Source organism: Schistocerca nitens, chromosome 8, assembly GCF_023898315.1.
Source record: "Schistocerca nitens isolate TAMUIC-IGC-003100 chromosome 8, iqSchNite1.1, whole genome shotgun sequence".
NCBI classification, from domain to species: domain Eukaryota; kingdom Metazoa; phylum Arthropoda; class Insecta; order Orthoptera; family Acrididae; genus Schistocerca; species Schistocerca nitens.
Window position 1 is genome coordinate 553,831,981 of NC_064621.1, and position 14,885 is coordinate 553,846,865.

At 44.7% G+C, this 14,885-nt stretch overlaps 1 protein-coding gene across 1 annotated transcript in view; it reads left to right on the forward strand.

The window, feature by feature from the left end:
* The first annotated feature begins 219 nt into the window (after nucleotides 1-219).
* LOC126198922 (tyrosine-protein kinase Btk29A) overlaps nucleotides 220-14,885 on the forward strand; it is a 285,072-nt gene continuing 270,406 nt past the window's right edge. Inside the window, exon 1 of the mRNA XM_049935555.1 lies at nucleotides 220-394. Coding sequence (XP_049791512.1) covers nucleotides 340-394 — 55 coding nt within the window. The 5' untranslated portion in view covers nucleotides 220-339. The remainder of the gene's footprint in view (nucleotides 395-14,885) is intronic.

Consider the following 14,885-nt stretch of genomic DNA (forward strand, 5'->3'; position numbering starts at 1 on the left):
TCCAGCCAGCGGCCGAGTTGTCGGAAGCCCGCGTCCGGTGTCCGCGCCGCCCAGCGTCCGAGCCCAAAGCTGGTGACCCCGAGCGGCGGCCGGCGGGCCTCCGGCGCTGCAGTGCGGCAACGCCGCGCCAGGTCGCTGACCACGGCTGCTGCGGGCAACTGGCAACCTGCGCCTCGCCTCGCCTCGCCGGCTAGTCTAGCTGCCGCTGCAGCGCCGGGCGGACACCGGCGCGCCTTTGTCTGCCCGTGCAGCGCGCGTGCGCGTGTGTGTGTTTGTGTGCGCGTGTGTGAGGGCGCCGTGATGTGAGGAGGCGAGGGGATGTGAAGAGCAGCGTCTGCCATGAGAGTGTTCGGCTGTCGCTGGCCCTTCTGGAACCTGCACAGCGTGGCCCCAGGTAAGCCGTGCCACATGCCACAGGATTCCGCGCGGAGTCGGTCGCATCTGCGTCCGTACTGACAAGTGCACAGCACAGGATACTTGCCGATGCAGCATTAACCACTGCGTCTTCCCGTTTCAGTGGCGGACGCAACGCGAGAACAACCACCTTTTAAATGCCTCACTGGGTGCCGTAGTAAGCTTATTCTTTGACTTCACGGTCCGTACAGGAGCGATACGTAGCGGAATGTAGCTTATTTCTACATTCTCCACAAAAAACCGTCTCTCAGAACTTTGCAAGTAGGCTTTCCTAGGCTTCTGCCAGTTCAGTTTTTTTCGCAAACAAACTGTGCCCATTCGTGTTGCCTTCTTTGATTACGTCCAATACCCCCTGTTAGTCTTATTTGTATAGGTCCATACTCTTGAGCAATATTCTAAGATGTGATTTACTAGTGATCTGTAAATAAGCTTTTTTCTTGACAAACGGCGTTATCCAGTATCCTACCAATGACCCGAAGTCTGCCACCTTTTTTTTCTACGACTGAGCCGATGTGGTTATCCGTACACATTGCTGTACCCAGATAGCGGATAAATTGACTGATTCTCATTGTGAATCATTCCTTTTGTAGATATGGGAATCTCCTTGCGTTTCGTCAAGTGGGTAATTTTACCTTTCTCTACATTTAAAGTAAGTCGGTAATCTTTGCACGACTTTGAAATCTTGTTAGTGAATAACGCGACGAACCACAAGTAGTTTTAAAATGATTTGGTTCAGTAACATAACCGGATTCGGGCACCCGTGCCCATCTTCAGATGGGTAACATTTGCAATTACATTGACGTTTTGGTCGGCAGCTCCTGCACCAGCATAATGTTCCAGTGGATAGCGACTTGTTTTGCAGTGCTCGTTAGGACTTTCCAGATGGGAGTAGAAGCTGTTGCACTGCAAACAGCACACACGTCATGAACAAAATACAGTAGCGTAGTTCATAATATTCTTAATATCAGTTTCAATATCTCACAAGTGCTTCACACTCGATGTTTTTCTTTTTATCAAAATATGATTGAAAATTTTGTAGTTTTTCCCACAGTATTTCATTATAGAAAACTGTATCATCTGCGAAAACTTTGAAATATCAGTCAGGTGATTAAAATGGTTCAAATGGCTCTGAGCACTATGGGACTTAACATCTATGGTCATCAGTCCCCTAGAACTTAGAACTACTTAAACCTAACTAACCTAAGGACATCACACAACACCCAGCCATCACGAGGCAGGGAAAATCCCTGACCCCGCCGGGAATCGAACCCGGGAACCCGGGCGTGGGAAGCGAGAACGCTACCGCACGACCACGAGCTGCGGGCAGTCAGGTGATTAATATGCAACATGACGAACAAGGGCTCCAAGATACTTCCTTGAGGAACGCCAAAATTAGTTCCACATATGTCGACGACTCGCCGCTCAAGATATACGTTCTGGTATCTTATGTTCAATATCAAGCGTTGTGTGGCAGTGAGTCAAACGTTTCCGAAGTCAAGACTGCCTTCATCCGATACGGGGGGTGCTTTTTATTGTACTATACTGTGCGTCTTGTATAAGCGGCATTCGTGAACGAAGCAGGTAGGAAGGAAGGCTGAAACATTAATATTTAACTTCCCGTCGACGACTGGGTCATTAGTGACCGATTGTAAACTCGTACTGAGGAAGTTTGGTGAAGGATGAACGAGTCGCGAATAATGCGTGTTCAGTTGCTACATGGAACCGTCCAACTTTGTTATCAGAGGCCACAGTTAATGACTTTCTCGTAATTACTTTAGACTTCTAGTTTCTACCTATATCAGTCTTTACCGATATGTCTAAGACGAGCATGGTTCAGCGCCCTATGTTGACGGACATGCTCCCATTGCTATAGAGCTTACACAGAAGAAGAAACAACAGTTGGTATTACGTGAGCGAGATGTGCACACCACAGCTTTCACACATTTTTACGCTTTTTTTATGGTGACAGCTTACAGAAGTCATTGGTCCGTTTTCTCATTATATGTAGCGCGATACACATTTGAAAGTAGTTAGTTAGTTAATTACTTACTCAGTTAACTACTTATTGGTGTGTTCCTTGGGATATAACTGTGACGTCTGTTGTGATGGAAACGGTTCAATTATTTATGATGTTAATACATTTCCGCAGTTAAAACTACCTCTGGCAGCATGCTGACCACTTACATGAACGCCACCTACTTTTTTCATACAGCGATGTATACTGAACTATGTTGGTCTAACGTTTTTATGTGTGAATACCCCACATGTGTGAATACCCCACACTTTTATGTGTCAGACTCAGAACGATTGATGTATAGTGCAGCTCACTTCTGTTTTATTATTGTATCTGTAAATGCCAGCCGGCCGGGGTGGCCGAGCGGTTCTAGGCGCTACAGTCTGGAACCGCGCGACCTCTACTGCCGCAGGTTCGAATCCTGCCTTGGGCATGGCTGTGTGTGATGTCCTTAGGTTAGTTGGGTTTAAGTAGTTCTAAGTTCTATGGGACTGATGACCTCAGCAGTTAAGTCCCATAGTGCTCAGAGCCATTTGAACCATTTTTGTGAATGCCACTGTCGTTTTAGAATTGCGATTTATTGTTGACAACGTGCAAACTGACTGAGAAACTGATGCAAGTATGCCCAACATTGCGCTTCATTGGTACAAACAGATGCAAGTCGGGGAAGGTACGAGATCCGGGCTATAGGGTGGATGAGGAAGAGCTGTCCAAAGCTCTCGGGTGAGCAGATTTGTGTAAGGCATTGCGCTGTCACGGAGAAGGAGAAGTTCGTTTGCATTTTTGTGGCGACGAACACGCTGAAGTCTCTTCTTCAATTTCCTGACAGTAACACAGTATACTTGAGAGTTGATCGTTGCCGCATGACAGAGGACGTCAAACAGAATGACTGACACTTCCAGAGCCCCAGGAGGCCGTCGCCGTGACTTTACCGGCTCAGGGTGCTGCTTCGAGGAGAGGCGGTGTAGCGCCGCTGCGTGGACTGCCGCTTTGTTTCCTGTTCGAACTTATGAACCCGCGTCTCATCGCCTGTGACGATGTCCGACAAAAAATTGTCACGATCGCCCTCGTAACGCGCAAGCAGTCCCTCACAAGTAGTGCGTCCCTCCTCTTTGTGGTCTTCCGTCAGGCGGCGAGCAACCCAGCGGCCTCACACCTTTTGAGTACCGCAACAGGTAGACGAATGTGTCAGCACTACCAACGGAGACGTCCAGTTGAGTAGCGAGGTGTTTGTGATCCGTCCATCACCTCCACGGAGAGTGTCCGCACGTTCCGACATTGCAGGAGTCGCAGCAGCTACGTGCGGCCGGCCGGTCGGCACGCGGGAGTTCGGAAAGGTTGGCGCGACCTTGTGGCGGCGACGGCAGACACCTCGTCCAACGACTCGCCGTTCTTTTGTTCGCTGGCAGGTCTCCGTAGACATTCTGCAAGCGCCTGTGAGTGTCTGCGATGCTCTAGTTTTCTACTAAAACAAACTCAATGACACCTCTTTGATGGCTATAAATAGCGCTGCCACCTATCGGAACTTCATGGAACTATTTGGGCCGAAGCGGGAATGTTCCACAACAAATCCTGCATTTTTTTAAAACCCAAATTGGCCGAAGAAATGTGTTGCATTACTTGTTGAACGCCGCTCGTAGATGTAATAAGAACAAGACCAGAGCCAATATCGATCCCTGTGGCACACTTGTCGTCATTATTCAGCACTTGGTAGATGCCGATTCGTTGCATAGAGTCCTTGGGTTGGTTAATATAACACTATTGACAATCCATGGAACAATAATTTTTTATGTGTCTGTATGCGCTTCCTTTTTAAATTTTCGTCTGTAGACTGCGATTCGCTGTCACGTCTCTGGAAAAAGGTACTTTTTAATATCCATTGTATTGAGATATCTTTCCTTTACTTGCACTAATGGAAGGGATGCTTGGACGCCTCTTTGCTCATTGTTACTTGCTTGATTTTACCTCCGTCATCTCTACTACGTAAGTGCATAAGGAACTGAAGAATATTCCTAATTCCCGACCAGAAAAACGGTTCTCGCCAGTAAGTTATTGAAGCGTAACGATGCACGGGAAACGCTTCTTTTAGAGGCTGTACCCGGTGATCAAAAAGTCAGTATAAATTTGAAAACTTAATAAACCACGGAATAATGTAGATAGAGAGGTAAAAATTGACACACATGCTTGGAATGACATTGGGTTTTATTAGAACAAAAAAAAGTATTGCTAGACGCGTGAAAGATCTCTTGCGCGCGTCGTTTGATTATGATCGTGTGCTCAGCCGCCACTTTCGTAATGCTTGGCCTCCCAGGTCCCCAGACCTCAGTCCGTGCGATTATTGACTTTGGGGTTACCTGAAGTCGCAAGTGTATCGCGATCGACCGACATCTCTAGGGATGCTGAAAGACAACATCCGACGCCAATTCCTCACCATAACTCCGGACATGCTTTTCAGTGCTGTTCACAACATTATTCCTCGACTACAGCTATTGTTGAGGAACGATGTTGGACATATTGAGCATTTCCTGTAAAGAACATCATCTTTGCTTTGTCTTACTTTGTTATGCTAATTATTGCTATTCTGATCAGATGAAGTGCCATCTGTTGGACATGTTTTGAACTTTTTTTTGTTCTAATAAAACCCCATGTCATTCCAAGCATGTGTGTCAATTTGTAGCTCTCTATCTACATTATTCCGTGATTTATTCAGTTTTCAAATTTATACTGACTTTTTTATCACCCTGTATTTTAGTTGGCCGTGTCAGATAGGTTGCAGCGTCGCCCATCAACCGTAAGCATGTTGCGAAGCAGTCCTTCAAATCTGTCGCTTGCCAGCTGTTTTGTGCATTTCAGCATGACTGCTGCATCCCACGCCGTGTACCACCTGCTTCACGCGCTCATACCTAGGTCTACCCCTTCAACTTTTTCGCCTCTACCTTGTCTCCAACTACCGTTTTCATCGACGACTGATGCCACACTAAGTGCCCGACCGTCCTGTGTCTTCGCTTCATTGTGCTCTGTAGTCGACAGTTTTTGTCGTTGACTCTTAGCGGGATTCCGTCAATGTTAACTTCACCAACTCACCTCATCTTCAGCATTCCCTGTAGCACTATAATTTCAAGCCCTTTTAATCGTTTCATGCTTGTCTTGGCCGTTGTCCACGTTTCGCACCCTCAAAAAGCTGTACTTGAAAAACAGCTTTTCGTTAATCAATTTTGATCCTGTGATCCACCAAGTTCAGTTTTTGGTGCATAAATTTAGTCCGTATTCGAGAGCTTCTCTGATCATCAACTGCCGTGGATTTATTTCATCGTGTGATTGCTGCTTTGTCGAGGGTTGCAGCATCACACCTTGGTTTGAAGTTTAACATCATACTGATGATTGGAAAACTAACAGATACATTGCGTAACGTTTTATTATTATTGGTTTCCAGCACAAAATAAACACATGTCTCTGTTGCATTTCAATCTAGCTGTCATCAGTGTTGCCATCATACTGTTGCTCAGAAGCGAATTTATTCGGTGTCGTCTGGAGCTGTCACTTTGGCAGAACTGCCGTAACTCACGGAAAAATAAAATGCCCATCTTCAGATGAGGTAGCTCTTCATTCCGTCGCTGTGACGTGATTCTAATCGTCTCAGCCAAGCCCTACCTAGGCATTACTCAATTTCTTTGGAATCAACTTATACTTTAGGCCTACACAGTTTGAAATTACGGGGAAGACCAATTTGAAGCATGGTTCAGTCGTTCAAAATCGAATTTGGGGACCGTCACAGACTGCTGGTTCTTTTCGCATGCAAATATGGTAATAACATGTTGCCAGAATGAGATTTTCACTCTGTAGCGGAGTGTGCGCTGATATGAAACTTCCTGGCAGTCTCGGTCGGGCACACAGTTTTAATCTGCCAGGAAGTTTCAATAACATGTTGGTTGAATCGGGTTGACAACACGATAGAAGGGCTAAGAACATACGAAAACAAAAATATTAAAATAAAAACCGAACAGAAGGTGGTTAATTATAGACTTCGTGACAAAAAAAGAAAACCATAAGGCATTGTCGAATGTCAGTCTAACACATACACGCGTTTGGCGGTTTCGTAAATGAGTTGCAGTTCTCTGTGGCATATAGGACGGCCACAAGAGTGCGTTATTGTTGTTCGTGTTTATTGTTGTTACCAAGCCTGTTAGGGTATACAGGGTGTCCCATTTATCTTGACCACCCTAAATAACTATTTGTCCAGATGCAAATTATAACATGTTTCAAGCAAACGTTCTTTAGCCGTCAGGGGGACATCAATCAGCATGATTGCCTTCGTTGTAGCTTTGTTTTTTACAAAGATATGAACAGCGGTATGACTTTTTTAAATGGCACCCTGTATTTTTTATTCGGTAATTCATTTCCTCTTATAATGACCTATTCATAAATGTATCACAGTGTACCATTCAGTGAAACACAACGTTATTAATTAAATGAGACAACATTGACTTTGAACCCGGGATCACAAACTCGTCCACTTGCTGAAGTTGTCAGAAAACAACTGAAAACCAAATAAATACATTACAGAAAATTGACTCTCCTGTACCATTGTGCAGGAGTAGAACATTCTTAGGTGCTCAAAGTGGTGACCCTGGACACCGATACACAGATGCCCTTGTTGAATGAAAGAACTATTTGCTGCTTCCAGTGCTGCCTGTATCTGGCAGGATACCTTCGGTTCAGAACACGACGCGCACGCAAGACATTATGTGCTGGACATCCATCGTGTTGATACCACATAATCATTCTGTCTCTTAACGGCACTTCATACAGAAGAGGAGGAAGAATTCGTCTGACAAGGGAACCTCCCCATCGCACCCCCCTCAAATTTAGTTATAACTTGGCACAGTGGATAGGCCTTGAGAAACTGAACACAGATCAATTGAGAAAACAGGAAGAAGTTGCGTGGAACTGTGAAAAAATAAGCAAAATATACAAACTGAGTAGTTCGTGGCAACATAGGCAACATCAAGGACACTGGAAATGCAGGAGCGCTGTGGTCTCGTGGTAACGTGAGCAGCTGCGGCACGAAAGGTCCTTGGTTCAAATCTTCCATCGAGTGAAAAATTTAATTTTTTATTTTCAATTTATGTGACAAACTCTTATGTTTTCATCACTTTTTTGGGAGTGATTATCACATCCACAAAAAAACCTAAATCGGGCAAGGTAGAAGAATATTTTTACCCATTCGCCAAGTGTACAAGTTAGGTGGGTCGACAACATATTCCCGTCATGTGACGCACATGCCGTCACCAGTGTCGTATAGAATATATCAGATGTGTTTTCCTGTGGAGGAATCGGTTGACCTATGACCTTGCGATCAAATGTTTTCGGTTCCCATTGGAGAGGCACGTCCTTTCGTCTTACTAATCGCACGGTTTTGCGATGCGGTCGCAAAACACAGACTCTAAACTCATTACAGTGAACAGAGACGTCAATGAACGAACGGGCAGATAATAACTATGCAAAAATAAAGAATGTAAAATTTTCACTCGAGGGAAGACTTGAACCAAGGACCTCTCGTTCCGCAGCTGATCACGCTACCACGGGACCACGGCGCTCCTGAGCTCACGTAGTCCATGCTGTTGCCTATGTGGCACATGGACTACTCAGTTTGTATATTTTGCTTATTTTTTCACAGTTCCACACAACTTCTTCCTGTTTTCTCAATTGATCTGTGTTCAGGTTTTCAAGGCCTATCCACTGTGGCAACTTGTAACTAAATCTGAGGGGGGTGCGATGGGGAGGTTCCCTTGTGAGGAAGTTGGCATGCACTTTGCCGTTTAAACTACCATTGATAAAATAAGGGCCAATAATTGTAGTACCAAGCATCCCACACCAGACGTTAAGAATACGATGTACATTGGTTTTAGGAATGCCAGTCTTGTGTTCAAGCTGTCGCGTGCTGACATGTGGATTCATAGCAACGGAAGCGAGAACAGTAACTTCGGCAGCTTCGTCTGTGCGAGTGCTACGATGATTGCGTTGTCGTGGGTTCAAACTTCCCGTTTCCTGAAGCGTCGCAACAAGACGAGAAAACATCCGTCGAGAAGATGGGTTCTTGTCAGGATATCGCTCTCTGTATAGTTGCGCAGCCTGCGTAGGATTTCGCCTACCTTCAACAACAACTTTAAAAGAAACGTTATGTCGACGCAGTTTGTAGGAAGGGCTGCCTTTACTGTATGCCTACTCTACACAACAATATTTAAAAGGACTAAACTACTGTACTAAATGTACCTGTACATAAGAAAACAGTATTGCAATTACTGTTCTGCTAACTTACATTCTCCTTAGATGAGTAACATTTCTACCTTATCTTCGTTGGTGTATATTCTACTCACACTACTCTTCAACTGACGATGGTTGACGGAATGACGGGTGTGCATTCTGCTTATGTTTACATTTATCCTTTGTCAACGTCAGCACGTGGATGTGTTCCATTACTCCGAGTACCTGCACTAAGCGCTGGGAGCGTCAACGTCATTGTTGTGTTATTTAATTAATAACGTGTTTCAGTGCACTGTGATACGTTTTTGAATAGGACTTTAGGAAAGGAAATGAATTACCGAATAAAATATACTGGGTGCCATTTAAAAATCATACCCCAGTTCATATCTTTGTAAGAAACAAAGCTACAACGCAGGCAGTCATGCTGATTGATGCCCCCCTGACGGCTAAAGAACATTTGCTTGAAACATTTTGTAATGTGCATCTGGACAAACAGTTGTTTAGGGTGGTCAAGATAAACGGGACACCCTGTATAACGGCCATGGCCAGCGTGAGATGTTGGGTGATCACTGTGAGAGACAAGGAGTTACCATCCATGCTCATGTCACAGTATTATCAGCACCCGACAGTTTGAAATAGGCCTCAATGCAGGTTTCCGTTTGGCCGACTTGTCGAATCGTGCTATACTCAGATTTGTGGGGTATTCTGGTGTGATAGTGGCCCGATGTTAGGCAGCAAGGGAATTTGAGGGGAGCCATAATTATCGTCAAGGTTCCAGTCGGCCGCGGCAAGACGCCGTAACAGCAGTGCCTCTGAGTTATGCAGGAAGCACGCCCTCCCCTCACATCTGCGTCTGCCAGCCGGTAACACACGAGGGGCGTTTGGAAAGCCCGTGCAAAAATAAAAACTACTCACGTGTTTGGGGTAAACATTTTTTATTTTTCGACACAGTCTCCTTTTAGGCTTGTACACTTCGTCAAACGCTGTTCTAATTTGTTGATCCCTTCCGAATGATAGCAATTGCCCAAGTCTGCAAAATAGCCATTAGTTGCTGCAATCACCTCCCCGTTTGAATAAAATCTTTGTCCTGCCAGCCATTTCTTCAAATTGGGGAACAAATGGTAGTCCGAGGGAGTAAAGTTCGGAGAATAGGGGGGGATGTGAAACGAGTTGGAATCCTGTTTCCATTAATTTTGCGACCACAACTGCTGATGTGTGTGATGGCGCATTGTCGTGATGGAAAAGGACTTTTTTGCGGTCCAATCGCTAACGTTGTTCTTGCAGCTCGGTTTTCAAACGGTCCAATAACGATGAATAATATGCACCTGTAATAGTTTTACCCTTTTCCACATAGTCAATGAGAATTATCTCTTGCGAATGCTAAATACAGTCGCCATAACCTTACCGGCCGAAGGAATAGTCTTCGCCTTATTTTGGTGCAGATTCTCTCTTGGTAACCCATTGTTTAGATTGCTGTTTGGCCTCAGGAGTATAATAATGTATCCATGTTTCATCCACAGTGACGAAACGACGCTTAAAGTCCTGCGAATTCTTCCTGAACAGCTGCAAACCATCCTTGCAACACTTCACACGATTCCGTTTTTGGCCAAGCATGAGCAATCGTGGAACCCATCTTGCGGATAGCTTTCTCATGTCCAAATGTTTATGCAAAATATTATGTACTGTGGGCACAGCACTAGCAATCTCATGCACCTTAACTCTTCTGTCATCCATCACCATATCATGGATTTTGTCAACGATGTCTGGAGTCGTAACCTCCACAGGGCGTCCAGAACGTTCAGCATCACTTGTGCCCACTTATAAACTGTTCTAATCAAAGGTGCAGAGTCATCGCAATGTTTATCATGCTTCTCTTTAGTCTCCTGAGGCGTTTTACCTTTCATAAAGTAATGTTTAATCACCATACGAAATTCGTTTTCGTCCATTTTTTGACAATCACTCGACTTCCTTGATTCACGCAAATGCCAAACACAAAGAAATGGACCAATATGGTTGAAACTTGGTGTGCGTTCTTTCCAAAGATGCTACTAACGAAACATGACCTCGATAAGCGCCTGTCGTGCCATCTCCCGGGCTTTGCACGGACTTTTCAAATGCCCCTCGTATAGTGGGCTGCCTGCTACATTCGGCGTTTGCGCACCGTCGGTTGGAGGCTAGCAGCAACAGGACTTCGTACTGCGTTTTCCGTGTTTACTAGGAAGCAGTGCTGCCTTGAAACACGCACGGGTTTGCTACGCTAATTTCCTTTCTAAACTCGTGTTCAATTCAAGGCGCGCGTCCTCCAGTCGTGTATGGGTTTGCAACGCAAACTGTTCTTCCAAACACGTGATGAAGGCGCTGCATGAAACATAGCCATCCAGTTCCTGCGCTTGTTTCCCGCCGCTCACGTTTCGTCCGGCAGTCACATTTGTTTTTCATTGTGGGGCGTTTGAAGTTTTCAAGTAAATACTAAAAATTATGGAACTATTGAAAGAAATTTTTATTGTTCATATTGTAAACGATTAAAACTTTTTCTTTTGATAGTGATAAAATTACAAAGCAAAGTGTCGTTATTAGTTGAAAAATTTTCGAAGCCAACTCACAAAAATTGGATTATGATGAGACGTTATTCGCAGGTACGATATGATTTTGGAAAAGTATCTAATTGTCATCTTTCGGGGCGAGAAAAAACTAAAGATAAAAGGAAAAGTGCGACTAGAAACTTTAATTGTAAAACAAATATACTAATGAAGTTTAAAAAGTAAGTAATGTCGCTGTGAAGTCGGAAAGTCGTCTGTATGGGCCAGTGCCCAGTTTGGGGAGCGTTAAGCATTCAGCGTGCTGCTTTGTTCTGAGACGATAAAGCAATTTGAGTCGTTTTCTGAAGGTAGCATAACAGTCGCAGCAGCGAAATCTTATCATGAAATGGCTGTCATTGGGGAATGTGAGAAAAACCGCGTACATTACTTTGTCTAATGCGGAAAAAAATCCACCTGACCTTCGACAATGGCGTCGTCGAATCAGCAGCGAAGTCTTATCATGAAATTGCTGTCATTGAGGAATGTGAGAAAAAACGCTTACATCATTTTCTCTTATCCTGAAAAATCCACTTGACCGTCAGCAAATGGCATCGTCGAATCGACGTGACGCGAACATCAATGATGTGATCGAAGTTTTAAAGCGAAATAAGATCGAATATATGTATTTGGCAAGAAGAACCAGGTGTGTACGTTAAAATAATACCTATTATAGGTGGTTAGTACCAGTTTGTACACTATGGAACACAAACTTCGCCTTGTTTGCTATGAGAGTACAAAATCCCTTTCTGGTACACGGAACACAAAAGCAGTAGCAGCCCGTCACACTCCCTCATGAAACAGGTAGTATCATTCTGGTTATTGGCAATGAAACTGCCTGAAGAAGAATAACGTATGCAGCTTCATACATTTAGGCACGAATCGCGTATGGCACAGAAACGTGAAATGTGTGTATAGCAGTTTCGCTCCGTTATAAATCGAAGTCAACAAGGCAGTCTTCAGCCGAAGACGGTTTTGGTGCACCTTTCCACGCTAGAGGATCCTGTGCAAGCCTCTTCATTTCCAGTCGTGCAGTTCCAGACTGTTGCGCCTAGAACCGCTCGGCCACCATACGTAGCGTGAGCGTTGTTTTCTACGGCAACATCGGCCGTAAGAGTCCTACAAGGCTGAGCAATCGGATCTTCCGTTACTTTCTCAACAAGAAAAATCAAGGAGGTTTGGTGCACTGAAGTAGCAGAAAACTTCCAAGAAGTGGGGATAACACTGGAGAATATCCATCAAGCGCATTCAGCTCAAGAAGATACTCCAGGAGCACTTTTGTTTCCGCAAGGAAAACGGAAATCACAGTTCAAGTAGCGTGAACCGGCGGTGACCAATACGAAAAGAATATCAACAGAGAATATCAGCATGTATATGAACGTTACCTGCTTGACAAGAAAATTAATATTACAAATATAATCACAAACTATGCACCTGTGACAAATGCAATCTAGGTACTAGGTACCTTTTATAGTTGGTAGTATTTTTGTGTTGTCGATGATTGAGAAACACGTTTTTTCCAGTAGTTGTGTTACTTGTATGAAATAATGCTTGTTTCTTCACCTCACCCCTTGTTTTCCTCAAAATTAATGAGAGTCCACTCTCTAGTGGTGCGTATTCTCTTTGGTATGACGATAGCGTACTGTACGAAACAGCCTTCAGTCGGATGTTAGCACAGTAATCGCATCCCGCGGAAGCGTACTGGCAAATCTGGCAGAACTCATTTTGTGAGCTGGTCTTCCACATTCTATTCTTAATGAGCAACGATGTTTTCACAACAGCTCTTTCTAAGAGATTTTTCAGGACTTACATCGAGGCTCCTGCACCTTTCACGGTGTATGTCGTGAATTATTGATATATTCTGCTCTCGTATAAATTATAAAATGTTCTAACTCGACATTTTTTATCGTATATTCGCGTATTTTATCTGTTGGATAGTTGCGACACCTGTATGCTCTCACATGCGTTTCTGCATGCGGCACAGCGTGGAACTTTGCTCCCTGAATGACTGGACGATACGTGGCGCGATGTATTGCCGCTGTCAACAGCTCGCCACAGTAAGGCTGACAAAGATTAGGGGTATCCATGAAGTAAAAATTGATATGCCCAGGACAGAGCTTTTAACGTTGGTGTACGAGAGGACTTTAGAAAATAAGATACAAATCATTGTGTCAGGCCAAGTAAGTTTTATTGAATGCTACACTACACTTGAAAGAGGCTCGCATACATGACAGTTTTTCAACATAGTCACCACGCTTGTGTAAATAAAGCTCAGAACGTTCTGCCATCTGCTCAGTTCATCGACGATAAAAATTCGGGAAACGCTGTGTCAAGGTCTTCATCGTTGCAAAAATATCTCTCCCCGCCCACACCTACCCATCCCAGATATTCTTTCAGCTAGTCAAAAAGATGGAAGTCGCACGACGCACGTTCTCCACTTCCAAATCAGCATCACCAGCGTCTGCAAGGCCTCGGCAAAACCGTTGGCACCATTTCAGTACTTCTGGAGGCGACGTTGCATTTGGTCCGTATGTCGCCAGAATTTTGCGATGTGTGAGTTTGTGTGCGGTTTCGACGTTTTGCCCCCAAGGTCCGTACTGTCCCACGAATCACACCTGCGGAATAAGTTCCCAGTCGCCCTGACAGGACTGATGATGATGATGATGATGATGATGATGTTTGAGTTGTGGGGCGCACAACTGCGCGGTCATCAGAGCCCGTACAAAGTCCCAATTTGACACAGTCCAGTTTGTTCACAATCCGTTATAGCCACTGTCACGAATGATGATGATATGATGAGGACAACACAAACACCCAGCCCCGGGCAGATAAAATCCCCAACCCGGCCGGGAATCGAACCTGGGACCCGTGATCCAGAGGCAGCAACACTAGCCACTAGACCACGAGCCACGGGCCCCCAGCAGAACCGATTATGCAGGAAACCCGGAACATGTACTTTCTTCTACAGTGCGTCAATCTTAATGCGCAATGGTCTTACGCGTGGGACGCTCTGTGTACATGTACATTCTGAAGTCGCTACGTAAATTGCTTCCAAAATTACGTCACTCTGTGTTGCTTACAAGGGAACCTCCCCATCGCATCCCCCTCAGATTTAGTTATAAGTTGGCACAGTGGATAGGCCTTGAAAAACTGAACACAGATCAATCGAGAAAACAGGAAGAAGTTGTGTGGAACTATGAAAAAAATAAGCAAAACATACAAACTGAGTAGTCCATGCGCAAGATAGGCAACATCAAGGTTCGTGGGAGCTCAGGAGCGCCGTGGTCCCGTGTTTAGCGTGAGCAGCTTCGGAACAAGATGACCTTGGTTCAAGTCTTCCCTCGAGAGAAAAGTTTAATTTTTTATTTTCAGACAATTATTATCTGTCCGTCCGTCCGTCCGATGCGATGTAACTGCGCCGTAGTATGGGGTCATTGTATGGAAACGTTAAAACATATGCTTTGACAGAGCACAGGGAATACTGTGCAACTGTGAAACTGTTGCATTCATTTGTTGCAGTTTATGTGACACTCTCTTATGTTTTCATCACTTTTTTGGGAGTGATTATCACATCCACAAGAAAACCTAAATCGGGCAATGTAGAACAATCTTTTTAA